General features: G+C 37.5%; 1 protein-coding gene across 1 annotated transcript; it reads right to left on the bottom strand.

The window, feature by feature from the left end:
• Window positions 1–410: 410 nt before the first annotated feature.
• Window positions 411–10,700, bottom strand: ufl1 (UFM1-specific ligase 1). The gene is made up of 19 exons (XM_052586884.1): window positions 10,461–10,700; window positions 9,319–9,464; window positions 9,205–9,233; window positions 8,476–8,573; window positions 8,234–8,348; window positions 7,512–7,642; window positions 6,918–6,976; window positions 6,690–6,836; window positions 6,345–6,520; window positions 6,096–6,272; window positions 5,710–5,833; window positions 5,190–5,312; window positions 4,752–4,872; window positions 4,077–4,243; window positions 3,812–3,939; window positions 3,284–3,364; window positions 2,911–2,996; window positions 1,451–1,631; window positions 411–734 (listed from the first exon to the last, which is right to left on the bottom strand). Exons 1-19 carry the CDS (start codon window positions 10,535–10,537, stop codon window positions 516–518), a joined length of 2,385 nt encoding a protein of 794 aa, XP_052442844.1. The 5' UTR covers window positions 10,538–10,700; the 3' UTR covers window positions 411–515.
• Between the last annotated feature and the right edge of the window lie 1,540 nt (window positions 10,701–12,240).

Genomic DNA, 12,240 nt, shown 5'->3' with positions numbered 1-12,240 from the left:
TTTGTTTTCTGAGAATCTACTGAACCTACTGGTAACTTGTTTGCCACGTAGCAATAAAAAAATATACGAAAAACCTTGATTATTCTGGTTAGTCACATTGTACTGCTATTATTTTGAACAATACTGTATTTGTACAAAGAGACATTTCTTCTACTAGCACCTCAGCAGTTCATGTCGCTAACCACAAATGAGTTTTAGAGGCATAGTGGTAATTTAATTTATTTATGGATCATAGACAAGCTGAAATTCAAATGTATGCAAAATTACTGGGAAATATTAACAAATATTTCCAAAATGATGATCACTGAAGGGCTTTGAAGGGGAAAAACACTTTTGTCAGTAAAGCACTGTAATTGTCAGAAGAGCACAAACAAATGTCACTTTCTGCTGCTTCTCATAGAGGAAAAGTGTTGCAAGGTTGAATTCAGTCTGTTTATTTCACAGATTTAAAATTAGAGCTCTAATACATGATGTAGCAGAACACAAACAACAGCATTGTTGCGAGCAGCTGTGTGTTATTCTGTGACAGATGGTTTTCTCTGAGAAAGGATGATGTCTTTAATGTCGCTGGTGAGACTGTGAAGCTCCTTCTGAAGGCCCTCCACATCATCAGAAACAGCAGGACTTTCTTGGGCTCCCTCTCCCAGACTGCTCTTCTTCTCCATGCCATGACCCTGCACTACCAGCTGCTTGACCACCAGACTCTGGTACTGAGACAACAGCTTGTGCTGCTCCTAAAACACACAGACAAATGCATAGCTCATGTGTTTTTGTAGATTTGTCATGGTGCCATATGATACAGAATTGTAAGGGTTTTGTTTAATTGTAAATTGCACTTTCAATAAAAAAAAAAAAAACAGAGTGCCATACTACCTATGCAAAAGCATATGTGACCCTGGAGCACAAAACCTGTCATATACAGCATGGGTATATTTGTGGAAACAGCAAACAATGCATTGTAAGGGGCAAAATAATTCATATTTCTTTTATGCCTAAAATCATTAGGATATTATATAAAGATCATGTTTCATGAAGATATTTGGCAAATTTCCTACCGTAAATATATAAAAACTAAATTTTTGATTAGTAAAATGAATTGCTAAGCACTTCATTTTGACAATTTTGAAGCAGATTTTTTTTTTATACTTATATTATTTTACATTCACAGATTCCTGATTTTCAAATAGTTGTATATCAGCCAAATATTGTCCAATACTAATGAACCATACATCAGATGATGTATAAATGTAAATTAAAAAAAACTGACCAATTCACTTATTTTCGTGGTCCAGGTTTACATATGGCATTTTAGTATTTTTATAAACCTCATTGTTTGTCCCCGTTTTACCATAAAGTGTGCGCAGTGACTGACTGTGCAAAAATCTTTTGTATAATAGCCATTTGTATATTTGAACTGATTTTACTGCAGGTTTAGGGCACAGCTGGTTACCTCAGGAATCTTGCTCTGCAGGAAGCCGATGATGTGCGGCACACAGCGTCCAGGTGCATGCAGCATGCAGTGTGTGATGTTCTGGAAGAGCAAGACACTGGTCAGATGCAGCACAAGCGCAGGGTCTTCTGTATCCCTCAACTGCTCCAACAGAGCCTGGCGGTGCACAAAGAGAGCCTGCCTGCAAACACACACACACACACACACACACCAACCATAAGTAAACTTTGTCAGGCTATGTCTGCATTTGCTCCTAAATAAACTATATCACATGATTTGACTCATTGAAGTCTCCATCACTGATTCTGTTACTTTCCTGTTTAATAGTGTAAAGCTGCTATAAAAGCATTATAAAAAGAGTGTTATGTCATGGATACATTGTCTCTATCTGCAGCAAAAAAAAGTTACGGTTTGTATGTAGTACGTAATCAAACATATAGACATGGTACAATTTAGGAGGCATAATTAATCGAAATAAAAATCGCAAAGGCAATAAATTGTGATTAGACCGAAGCTGTGATTGTCATGCGTATCTTTCAGTGAATCTCCATCGAAAGGCCAGAGGACGCTCTCGGCTGGAAATTGAAATATACCCCGAAGAAGAAACCCAGTAAATGCCTATCGCTGCAGAGGAATAAACAGAAGATTCAACTGCTTTTATTGATTGAATGTGACTTAGAGTTCTTTTTATTATAATTTCCATCATAATAAAGTATATCTATAATGAAATGCTATTCGACATAACCGTTATCACTGCTTCGAATACAATGGAATATTGTGTGCCTTAATTATTCTGTTTATGAAGCCACAGAAGGCTTTATTTCAAACACTCGACCAACGTTATGAAGTGATTTTGGAGTTAAAACGTTATTAAATGTGTGTTTTTTTTCACATGCTCTCAGATGGGAGCAGAATTTACTACACAGAGCCGTAGTTTACTGAGAAGATACGCAAACAGCTGTCATTATCGCGAATGATTTCGTTTTTCTAATCTTACAATTATATCGTCTGCGATTATGAACGTGATTTTGCATAGCTTTTCAGTGATCTACGGCTCTGTGTAGTAAATGCTGCTTCATCTGAGAGCAGGTGATAGCGATTCACTGCTAATCTCAGAACTAGCTTTACTGACTAAATGTGCATGAAAATCGCGATTAATTACGTTTGATTAATCGTGTGGCCCTAGTACAATTACACTGTCTACACGACACAATAAAGCCCATCAGTGGTGCTGTGGCTGTTTTGGAGGACTGAATGTTCCACGAAGGAAATATTTGTGCAGATTAAAAATGCATTATGTTATTATATGGGTCGACCTTGAGCCAACATTAAGTGCTAACTTGAGGCTTCCTTAAAGCAAAGCAATGCCCATGACTGAATAATATATATATATATATATATATATATATAAAAGACATTTGATTACTGCAGTGCAGTGCTGGGGAATGAAGTGGTTATACCTTTCTCTTTTCTTGTCTCCTTTCTTCAGAAGAAGCCCACACTCTTCTGCACTTGTCTCCAAACATAACAAAAAGTCTTCAATGGCCTGAAAGTGATAAAAAAAAAGCTCTGCTACTTCCAACCCAGACAACTGACAGTAAAATGTAATGTAATATTTGGTATTTTTCCACATTTTCTCCATTAAAAATCTGCGGAATTTTCTATAAATGGATTTAAACATGATGACACTCAATTCTTGTATTCATAACTGAAACCATTATAAAATGACTTAAACATTGATTAAAACATGCAGTGAGGTGTAGAGCTGTGTAAAAGTCATGTGTTTGAACTGACATATGAGCAGTTCCATGTTGTGTAATGTGTCAAACACACCTTTCCATTGAGACTGTTGTGTAGCTTCATCAGAGGAGATTTAACTTCATCTGAGAGCTTCGCCAGAATCTTCAGCCTGATCTGCAACACAGTAACAAACAGACCACAACATAAAAATGTGTGCTTTTTCCTATCAACATTTATTGTTTTGTGCAGCCAATTGAAGCTGTAAGCTGCTTCTAGTGGAGAATCCGAGAGAGTTGATGTCTATGGCCTGGTCTCTCAGGAGGCCACAGTGTTGATGAGCTTCCTCTCGCCCTGCAGTCCTGCTCAGATCTGATCCAAACCTCTGCCTCAGCAAACACAAAGCTATACGCACTGCAAACGCTGATTTTAACCCATTATCATTCTGTGTCTGGGGTTCAGTTCAACCAAATTTACTAATAACAAAGTGGAAGCAGAATGGTTCAGTCTAAATTGAGGTCCTGGACTACTACACATTTATTTCCCAGCAGCGGGGAGCAGCACGAGTGGGAGCAGAGGGTAACCGGCTGTGAATGCGGTTTATGTGACAGCAGTAGGTCGTACCTCACTGGTGATGGCAGTCGAGCTGTCCGAGGTCATATGCTCAGCTGCCACAAAGCTCAGCAGCACATTGGTCGCATCCGTACATACGGTCTTCAAAACATGCTTAGCGATGGTAGCCTGTGTCTCATCTGGTGTGTACAGGAAAAAAGCACAACGTTTGCGTCGGACAGACACTTCTGTAAATTGTGCATGATTGATGACTGATACACTATGAAAAGCATGCAAGGTTTTCTCTATAGAACAACTGAGATAGACACAAACAAACCTGAGAAGAGTTTGGTTCCTTTCTCAAAGAGGCGGATGTTGTTGTACAAGTTGTTGATCTCCTCCTGAAGATCCTTCATGTTCTTCTTACGACTCCCTCCTGCTCCGGCTGAACTTGTGGACATGAAAGCTGCACTGACCACTTCCTGGTACATTTTGCTCAATGGCCTGGCAAAAAAAATAGTTTTAAAATGACAAACTCAAGGTCTGTTCACACCAAAACGAATGTTCTGTATGAATTGAATGTAGAGATTGAACAGCTGTTAAAGGTGCAGTACGTAGGACTGACACAGAGTGGCTGAACCGGGTATCACAGTCCAAATTCAACACACTAGAGAGGGTTTTATTCACTCAGACCCTCCTCCTCAGACCTGAGGCACATGTAGGTTTAGATTGAAGACACCAACAGGAACGAGTGCACTTGATGATGAATGAAATGAAAGGCGCTGTGTTTTCCGCCAACTGGCTCTTTTATGATTTAGTAGAGTCAAAAACTTACAGCACCTTCAATGCTTAATCTGCTCAGACCAACACTAACAAGATACCATTCATGGAGCATTTTTTTAAATTGAGAGATGGTCTTTCAAACTATTCCAATTTCAATTCAGTCAATCAGTACTTTTTTTTTTTTACACTATTTTGTGGTCTCTATATGCTTGAATATGAGGGTTTGAACCTCTGTATCTGCTCTGCTAGTTCCTGCAGCATCTCCTCGGAGCTGTCACACACTTTCTCCCCCAGCACCTCCATGATCTCCTCCACTGAGAGGAAGGGCACGTCTCCTTGCTTGTTTCGGCCTGTAAGATCACAAATTAAAACAGGAAGTACAGCGGTTTCCTTCTGACATCATACATTTCACCAGAAAGGTTTTAAAGAGGTAAAACTTGTTACCATTAGTTATGAAATAGCTCATGTGAATTAAAAATAACAAAACTTCAACACAAAGCAAGGTTAGTAAAGCTCACAAATTTATATATACACAAAAGTTACATAATACAAATATAAATAAACATTAAAATGATAAATCAGCATGTATATATATATATATTGGTTAAAAAAACGAACAGTAACTAATAAATGCAAAGTGTATTATTAAGCGGATCTGTGTTCGTACCCTGAGAGGTGTGTGTGGTCTCCTCGTCACTGTCGTCCTCCCTCCTGCCCTTCTTCTTTGATTTGCGAATTCGGATCTCTCGGGCATTTCCTCCTCCTCCTCCTTTCACGCTTCCGCTGCCCTCTGAGGAACACAGAGAGCCAACAGCAATTTCTACTACAAGAATGAAAAACTACTGCAAAAAATCAAATTAAAATCTGAGTGATGTATAGTGTTGTTGCTCTGGCTAGCTTCTAGCTTTTATTCTGCATCACAACCGTTAACGGTGTATGGCTTCTCTCTATTGCTAAACTGTGTTAGATGGTATAGCAGAGGAAAAAAAAGCATTTGCATATTTGACCCTGAGTGTAACGTTTTCTTCCCAGAGGAGAGAGACTATACATCTTAACCTTGGTGTTTATTTGCCCTGCATTTGGTCAGTTTAATACACTTGCATACAGATGGTTACAACACTAAGAGCAGGCATGGATGAAAAGCCACACTGATGAATTACTCCGATTATCTGAAATAAACTCTTTACCTGAAGCCTTCTTCCGGCGTTCGTCTCGTTTGTCTTTCTTTGAAGAGGCTGAAGACTCCAACAAAACAGACGCTTGTTTGACATCATCCTCCGTTATCAGAAACACTGGGTTATTCTTCACTTCCTGTTGTTCAAGCGGAGAAGTTCAACAGCTATTTCTTGCTGGAAACAACGCTTTCAAGCCAGTGTGTTCACCAAAAACGTGCTGACGTCTTGTTACTTGTTCATCCATTAGTATTTTTGATTTAGTTTATATATTTTCATGTCTAGTTTTTAGTTTATTTTAATGTTTAGTAATTCGGTTCAGTGATTTGGTCAATTCTGTCATGTTAATATGAAGTGTGCAGGTACTCCAGATGTGTAGTGTACAGAAAAGGCTTGCATACCTTCTGTGCCTTCTGTTGCATGATATCATCGAACAAAGCGATGCATCCTGTGATGAACTTCTCGCTGACCACACACGTGGACAGAAGCCTGGCACTGGGCTGCACATTCATGCCCCTCAGCACTTCATTCAACAGAATTCCTACATCCTCCTCCGACAGACTGCTCGGGATCATCGGCTGAACAAGAAATTAACATGACATCTATAGAGGTATTTATTCAAATAAAAATAAATGTCTGCCTGACTGTACCTGAAGGTCGACCCAAGTGGCTGAGCTGATAGTCTCCTCCACAGAAGCCTCCAACTGATCTATGATGCCTCTGCCAACACATGCAGATTTGAGAAAGAGCAGTTTGCTAGACTTAAACCGCCTCTTTATGTAGCTGACCGGATCAGGTATCCCCAAACGGGTCAGCGCCTCAATCTCTGCAGGGAAAGAGACACAGCTGGACTGAGAAGAGCTTTGCAGGACTGTACTTGGATTGACATGAACTCAACTCCAGAGCTAGCCTAGTGTCACCAGTTTTTCTGGAGAAGGAAGACTGAACATTTTAAATGAATTAATGAAATATACTATCATTTAAAATAAACAGACCTAAATATCCATTCTGCTTGAGAAAGGACTCGACCCATGAGCTCTGGGTTTTGGAGTAGATGTCAGGAATGTAGATGGCTTTATCCTGCCTGCCTCCGACCACAGAGCCCTTCAGACGGCCACATTTAACCAGCTCTTCAAGCACCGCTGGTCAACAAGAGAGAGCCAACAGGCGGTCTGTACGCAGAATGCTCAAATACTGTAACAAAGCCAAACTGCAATACTCACAGTACATCAGATTCTCCTGAAAACCATAGAGATTCAGCAAGTTGTTGATCTGTGTAGGCCTAGGGATCGAATCACAACTGTTAAACAACTACAGAGAAATACATCTTTAAACACAAGAGAGACTGCAGGGAAAAGGTAAGACATAAAACTATTTATTCTATTGACAAATATGAGAAATCAGAGATTTATAAAAAGAAATCCACTGTTCACTGGTTCAACACAATTAGACCGATAGTTAACCTGAAATGTTAACATATTTCACGTGTTCTGTGAGTCCTGGTCAGTGGTATATGAGAATAAAAGCTTAAACTAAATCTGTTAATCATATTGATTACTTTTCATGATCACTTTATGAACTTTTTGGATGAATGGACTTTTTATGAAGGGACAGAAATCTCATTAAAAATACATCTGTGCTTCAAAGATGAATAAAAGTCTAATGGGTTTAGAATGAGTCATTTTCATTTTTGGTTAAACTAATCAATGGGCTACTAACAGCACATTATTTGGATAACTTTGTAATAGTTACTGAACACCTCTTATTCTATATTTTCCATCATTTCTCTATTGAGACGGGGGGGTGGAGTTCCTTACCTCGTGATGGCACTGAACAGGCCGCAGATGCAAGCCTTGTGTCTGGAGAGGAACGCTTGTGTGAAGATCACTCCTCTGTTGTACTGATCTATCTGACCCTGGATCTCTCTGCCCAGCCTCGAGTTCAGCTCCTAGCAGAGTGTTAAACTCTCCGTTAAACTGGCCAAAAAGGCAGTCAAGAGATCATTTCGTTACAACTGGAAAATAAATATTGTGTTGCTCATACAGTGTTCTAGTATTTTTTTACTATACACTACCATTCAAAAGCATTCCGTTATTTTTATTTATGTAGCTCTCATGAAATCCAAAGTGAGCCAGTATTTGGCATGACATTTCAAAACGTCTCACTTTCAACATTTGATATGTCATCTATATTCTATTGTGTATAAAATATAAGTTTATGAGATTTGTAAATCATTCCATTCCTTGTACAGTTTCCCAAGTTTTTTGGAAACACCTTATTCAGGACAGTTCTAAATAAAAAACACCATGCAATTTTCATGATCCCTCTTATTTCGTATCAATTATTACCATTTAGCACATTCTGCAAGGGGTGTGTAAACTTATGAGAACTGTATATGCAGAGACATGCAGACAGACACACCACAGTTTGACAATTACTGTAACTGCAATGCAAACGGGTTTCCACAAACCGCTGAAAGTGGTCATGAAGATGCATTCTCACAAGAAGAATCCCATTAGTTCACACAGACTGGACTAACCTCGGTTAGAAAATCTCCTGGTAGATCATACGTTTTGCAAAGCTCTGCGATGTTCACCTGTCCAGCCTCCTGGAGTTTATCATTCACCTCCTCAGCAAGTCGATCTAAGTATGTTCTTAACAGGAGAAGACTCATTTAAGAAGAAATGTGTAATACACTGACAGAACCGAAGAGCATTTTCAATAGTTCCCCTCTATTCCACAACTAACACTCTTAAGAACATGTATTGGTTTCTCACTCACTCGTCGATCAGTTGACCCAGAATGATCTGTGTGCCTTTGTCTGATTTGGCGATTTCACTTGCTCTGCTCTCCACATGCACCAAATCGACATTGATGATCTGTGACAAACATTAGAGAATAATTAAAGAAACAGTTCACTCAAAAACCCTCAAGACATGATGATGATGTTCCTTCATCTGAACAGATTTAAAGAAATGTTGCATTCCATCACTGGTTCACCAATGAATCCTCTGAAGTGAATGGGTGCCGTCAGTCCAAACAGCTGATTAAAACATCATAATAATCCACACCACTCCAGGAGTTAACATCTGGTGAAGCCAGCTGTGTGTGAATTAATTAAACTCATCACAAAGACATTTTTAACTTCAAACCTCAAGCTAAAATACCAGTACTCCATCCAAAATATTGGTTATTTTCAGTGGAAAAGTTTGTCTGAATCAGGAGAGAAATATGCACCAATCAAGCAATGATTACAAGCAGAAACTGTACTAAACAACACGTTCATGGATTTTGATGTGTGTTTACAAAAAGCGATGGATTTTTTTCACTGAAGAAAGCATTAATAAGGAAGATGCGACTGGAGTCGTGTGGATTATTGTGATGTTTTTATCAGCCTTTAGGACTCTCATTCTGACGGCACCCATTCACTGAAGAAGATCCATCGGTCCTCCTTCATAAGTTGTATATAAAAACTATAAATGTTTATGTTATGTCATATATCAAACCAACCTTTTGAAGGTCCACAACATTAATCCTCCCTTAAAATATAAAGCAAAACATTAGATTCAAGCAGTCGTGTAGTAGACTCTGTTACTCAAAGAGACACTTATTAAAGTCAAATACCTCTGTGCATATAGAGCTCGTCGCGCACTTCTCGGTTGATCTGTGCAGGAGTCACATACTCTTTCCCATCCAGAGTGTGAACCACGTCTAACTTCTTCTCCTCCACCAGCTTGGCCACGATCTCGATGCAGTTCCTCTCAGACAACCTGAAGTCAACACACAAACACACATCTGTAGTTAACTAAACTAATTCTGAGGGAAAATCGTACATGACAGGCAGCTACTTTCACAAAACAATACTGTTATTTCTGGTTTCACTCAAAGAAACAGGGAATTAACCATTTCATCAACCCTACTACACATATTCAATCAGGTTTGAATTTGTAAGACTTTTAAACCTGATCAAAACTTTGCATCTTCTACGAGTCCCCGAGTGATGCGATATATATATATTGTTATCTTTCTAAAAATGTCCACCTTCACTTTTTTTTGTTCTGAAATCTTTAATGGTTTTATAATATAAGCATAAGAGTAACTTTGTTATGGTTACAGACACTTGAAAAATGAACATGTACTGGACAAATTAGGTTTACTTGATTATACACACTTTTATATATATATATATATATATAAAATCATGCCAGAATGCATCATACAACATGCTTTTTTTTAAGGAATGTTTACGTATACATCTGTCAATCATCATTGTATTGCATTATTAAGATTATTTAAATAAAATATGACTCTAAAGTCATATTACAGGGGATAAAGAGTGACAGCTGATGTTAATATGCATTCTAATAATCTGCTAAACTTTTATAATAAATCTGACTTACTCTCCATACTGTTACAATAATGCATATGCTACAACGTGCTTGACACTGACAGACAGTCCAAAGAACATCATTGTGCATCATGACACGGCCAAAAACATGAAGTTACAACACAAGAGCTCGGTACTGGACAGAAATGATCAGTTCTGACGCGTCATACAGTGATGATGTTTATAGACACCGATGACATGTTATTGCGCGACCGTTAATGTCGCGTGAAACGGAGTCATCAGTTTAACAATATTTTTTTGGATCAAGACTCTTGTCAGTTTGCAAATTCCTGTGCAGGATATACTGCTTTAAAGACATTAGAAACCAGAGGCGGGATGAAGCACAACAGCTAAACAACTACAACAACATGGTTTTTACCTTTGGATAGTATCTGCAAACTGAGCTCTCTGAAAGTCCGCAGCTAGACGCCGGATTTCCTCCCAGTCTGCCGCCATGATTTCACTTAGTTACAGAACTAGTGTTCTCGTATTGCTAAAGCATTTAATTAATTCTTGATTTTCGAATCAGTTCTAAATAATCTCACGCTGAAAGGTCTGAGAGAAAAGACACGTCAGTATCCTGTAAATATCAGACGGAAACTCACGAAGGACAAAACCCGCGTCACCCTGCGTCAGCACGTATGCAAGGTTAAAATACACTATGTTTTAAAAGTTGCTTTTACTTATTTGATAATATTTACATTTTTGTTTATGACTTATTAAACAATATAGCCTATATAAATAAATATAGAATCTTTTTTGTAAATAAAAAAAATTGTGCATGCAATTGTAAATAATATTATTTATCATGTTGACCAGTACAGTAAATTTGAAATTTTCTGTCTAATTAAAAAGATTAAATTAAAACTTACCAGTGTCCATATGAAAAATTATAAACACATTCTTGCAAACTAGGAGACTCCTGTCACGATTTTCTTTAGTTCTTCAGCCTTTTTCAGGACAAAGGCGTATTTTACTTTGTTATAATTCTACAGTTGCAAGATATTATCATTGAATAATTACTATGTCATATAGGCCTACTTCTATATTTTTCAAATGGGTTTAAAGTTCAAGAAAAACGAGTTTGACGTCACTCAATATTTCGCGACAGTCCCGCTGTGGACCTCAAGGTGTCACCGAAGCCCTTCTGAACACTGCTGGACATCTATCTGCGTTCAGTCCATTAGCTTAAAGCAGTTTCTCAAAATAGTTTCTACGTTTTGGATGTTTATAATGTTATGCATGAATGAAAACAACAAATCCACTAAAGAAAGAATTTGTTCTGTTCAGTCAACAATAATCTGTCTCAAAATAATGTACAATTTGAATCGTCAGTTTAACATTACAAACCTATCTGGTGACACAAATGATACCAAAAGGGAAACAATGTGGTTTTTACTCGATAATATGAAATGATAATCTCCTTTTACTTTGCATTGCTTAACAATTGTTTTCAAAATTTTTGAAAGAATTGCTTCAGAATACATAATATATCGATATGATATAATGACAATGAATGTAATCAAACATAAAGGACTGTGAAAATGTGTGCTTTTATCTGTTCTTAAGTGTGTACACAGACACAGCTTAGTATTTATGTGGAATAAGACTGTGATGTTTTTAAACGTGTTCTTATCGAAGCAGAATGTCGACAAAATAACGTTTTTATTTATTTATAAAAATAATTTAAGCTAAGTAAAACACAAAACAATTAAAATCACTCTATGAAAGTTCTTACAGAGTCTTGTGGTATTGTGAATTTTTTTTTTTTTCAGATGTTAACGGATATATCTGTGTTGCACAATTAAAACACATTAGTTTGAATATTAGTGCAAAGTGGAGAGAGCAATGAAAAACAGTATTGTGTTGCAAAATTCTTCACATTATTCATGAGACGAAATGATTTCCATCAAACAACTGTACTGACAGATATAAGAGATCCAGATCAGCTTAGAAACAAAAACACCATCCAAATTCCTTCAAAAAATTATTTACTTTATTTTTTCTAGAAGACAAAACTTTCTAAATAGTGTCCTTAATTTGTCTTTTTTTTTCCTCTCTCTAATTAATTTTCTTGAGGCAAAATATTCTTGACTCAAACCAACACTAAGGCTATCAAAATACTTTAAAGCTGAACATATCTGAATATACAGAATATT

This window comes from Carassius gibelio, chromosome B20 (genome assembly GCF_023724105.1).
Source record: "Carassius gibelio isolate Cgi1373 ecotype wild population from Czech Republic chromosome B20, carGib1.2-hapl.c, whole genome shotgun sequence".
Classification (NCBI taxonomy): Eukaryota; Metazoa; Chordata; class Actinopteri; order Cypriniformes; family Cyprinidae; genus Carassius; species Carassius gibelio.
Note: the sequence above shows the minus strand (reverse complement) of the source record. Positions and strands in the feature narration are given on the sequence as shown.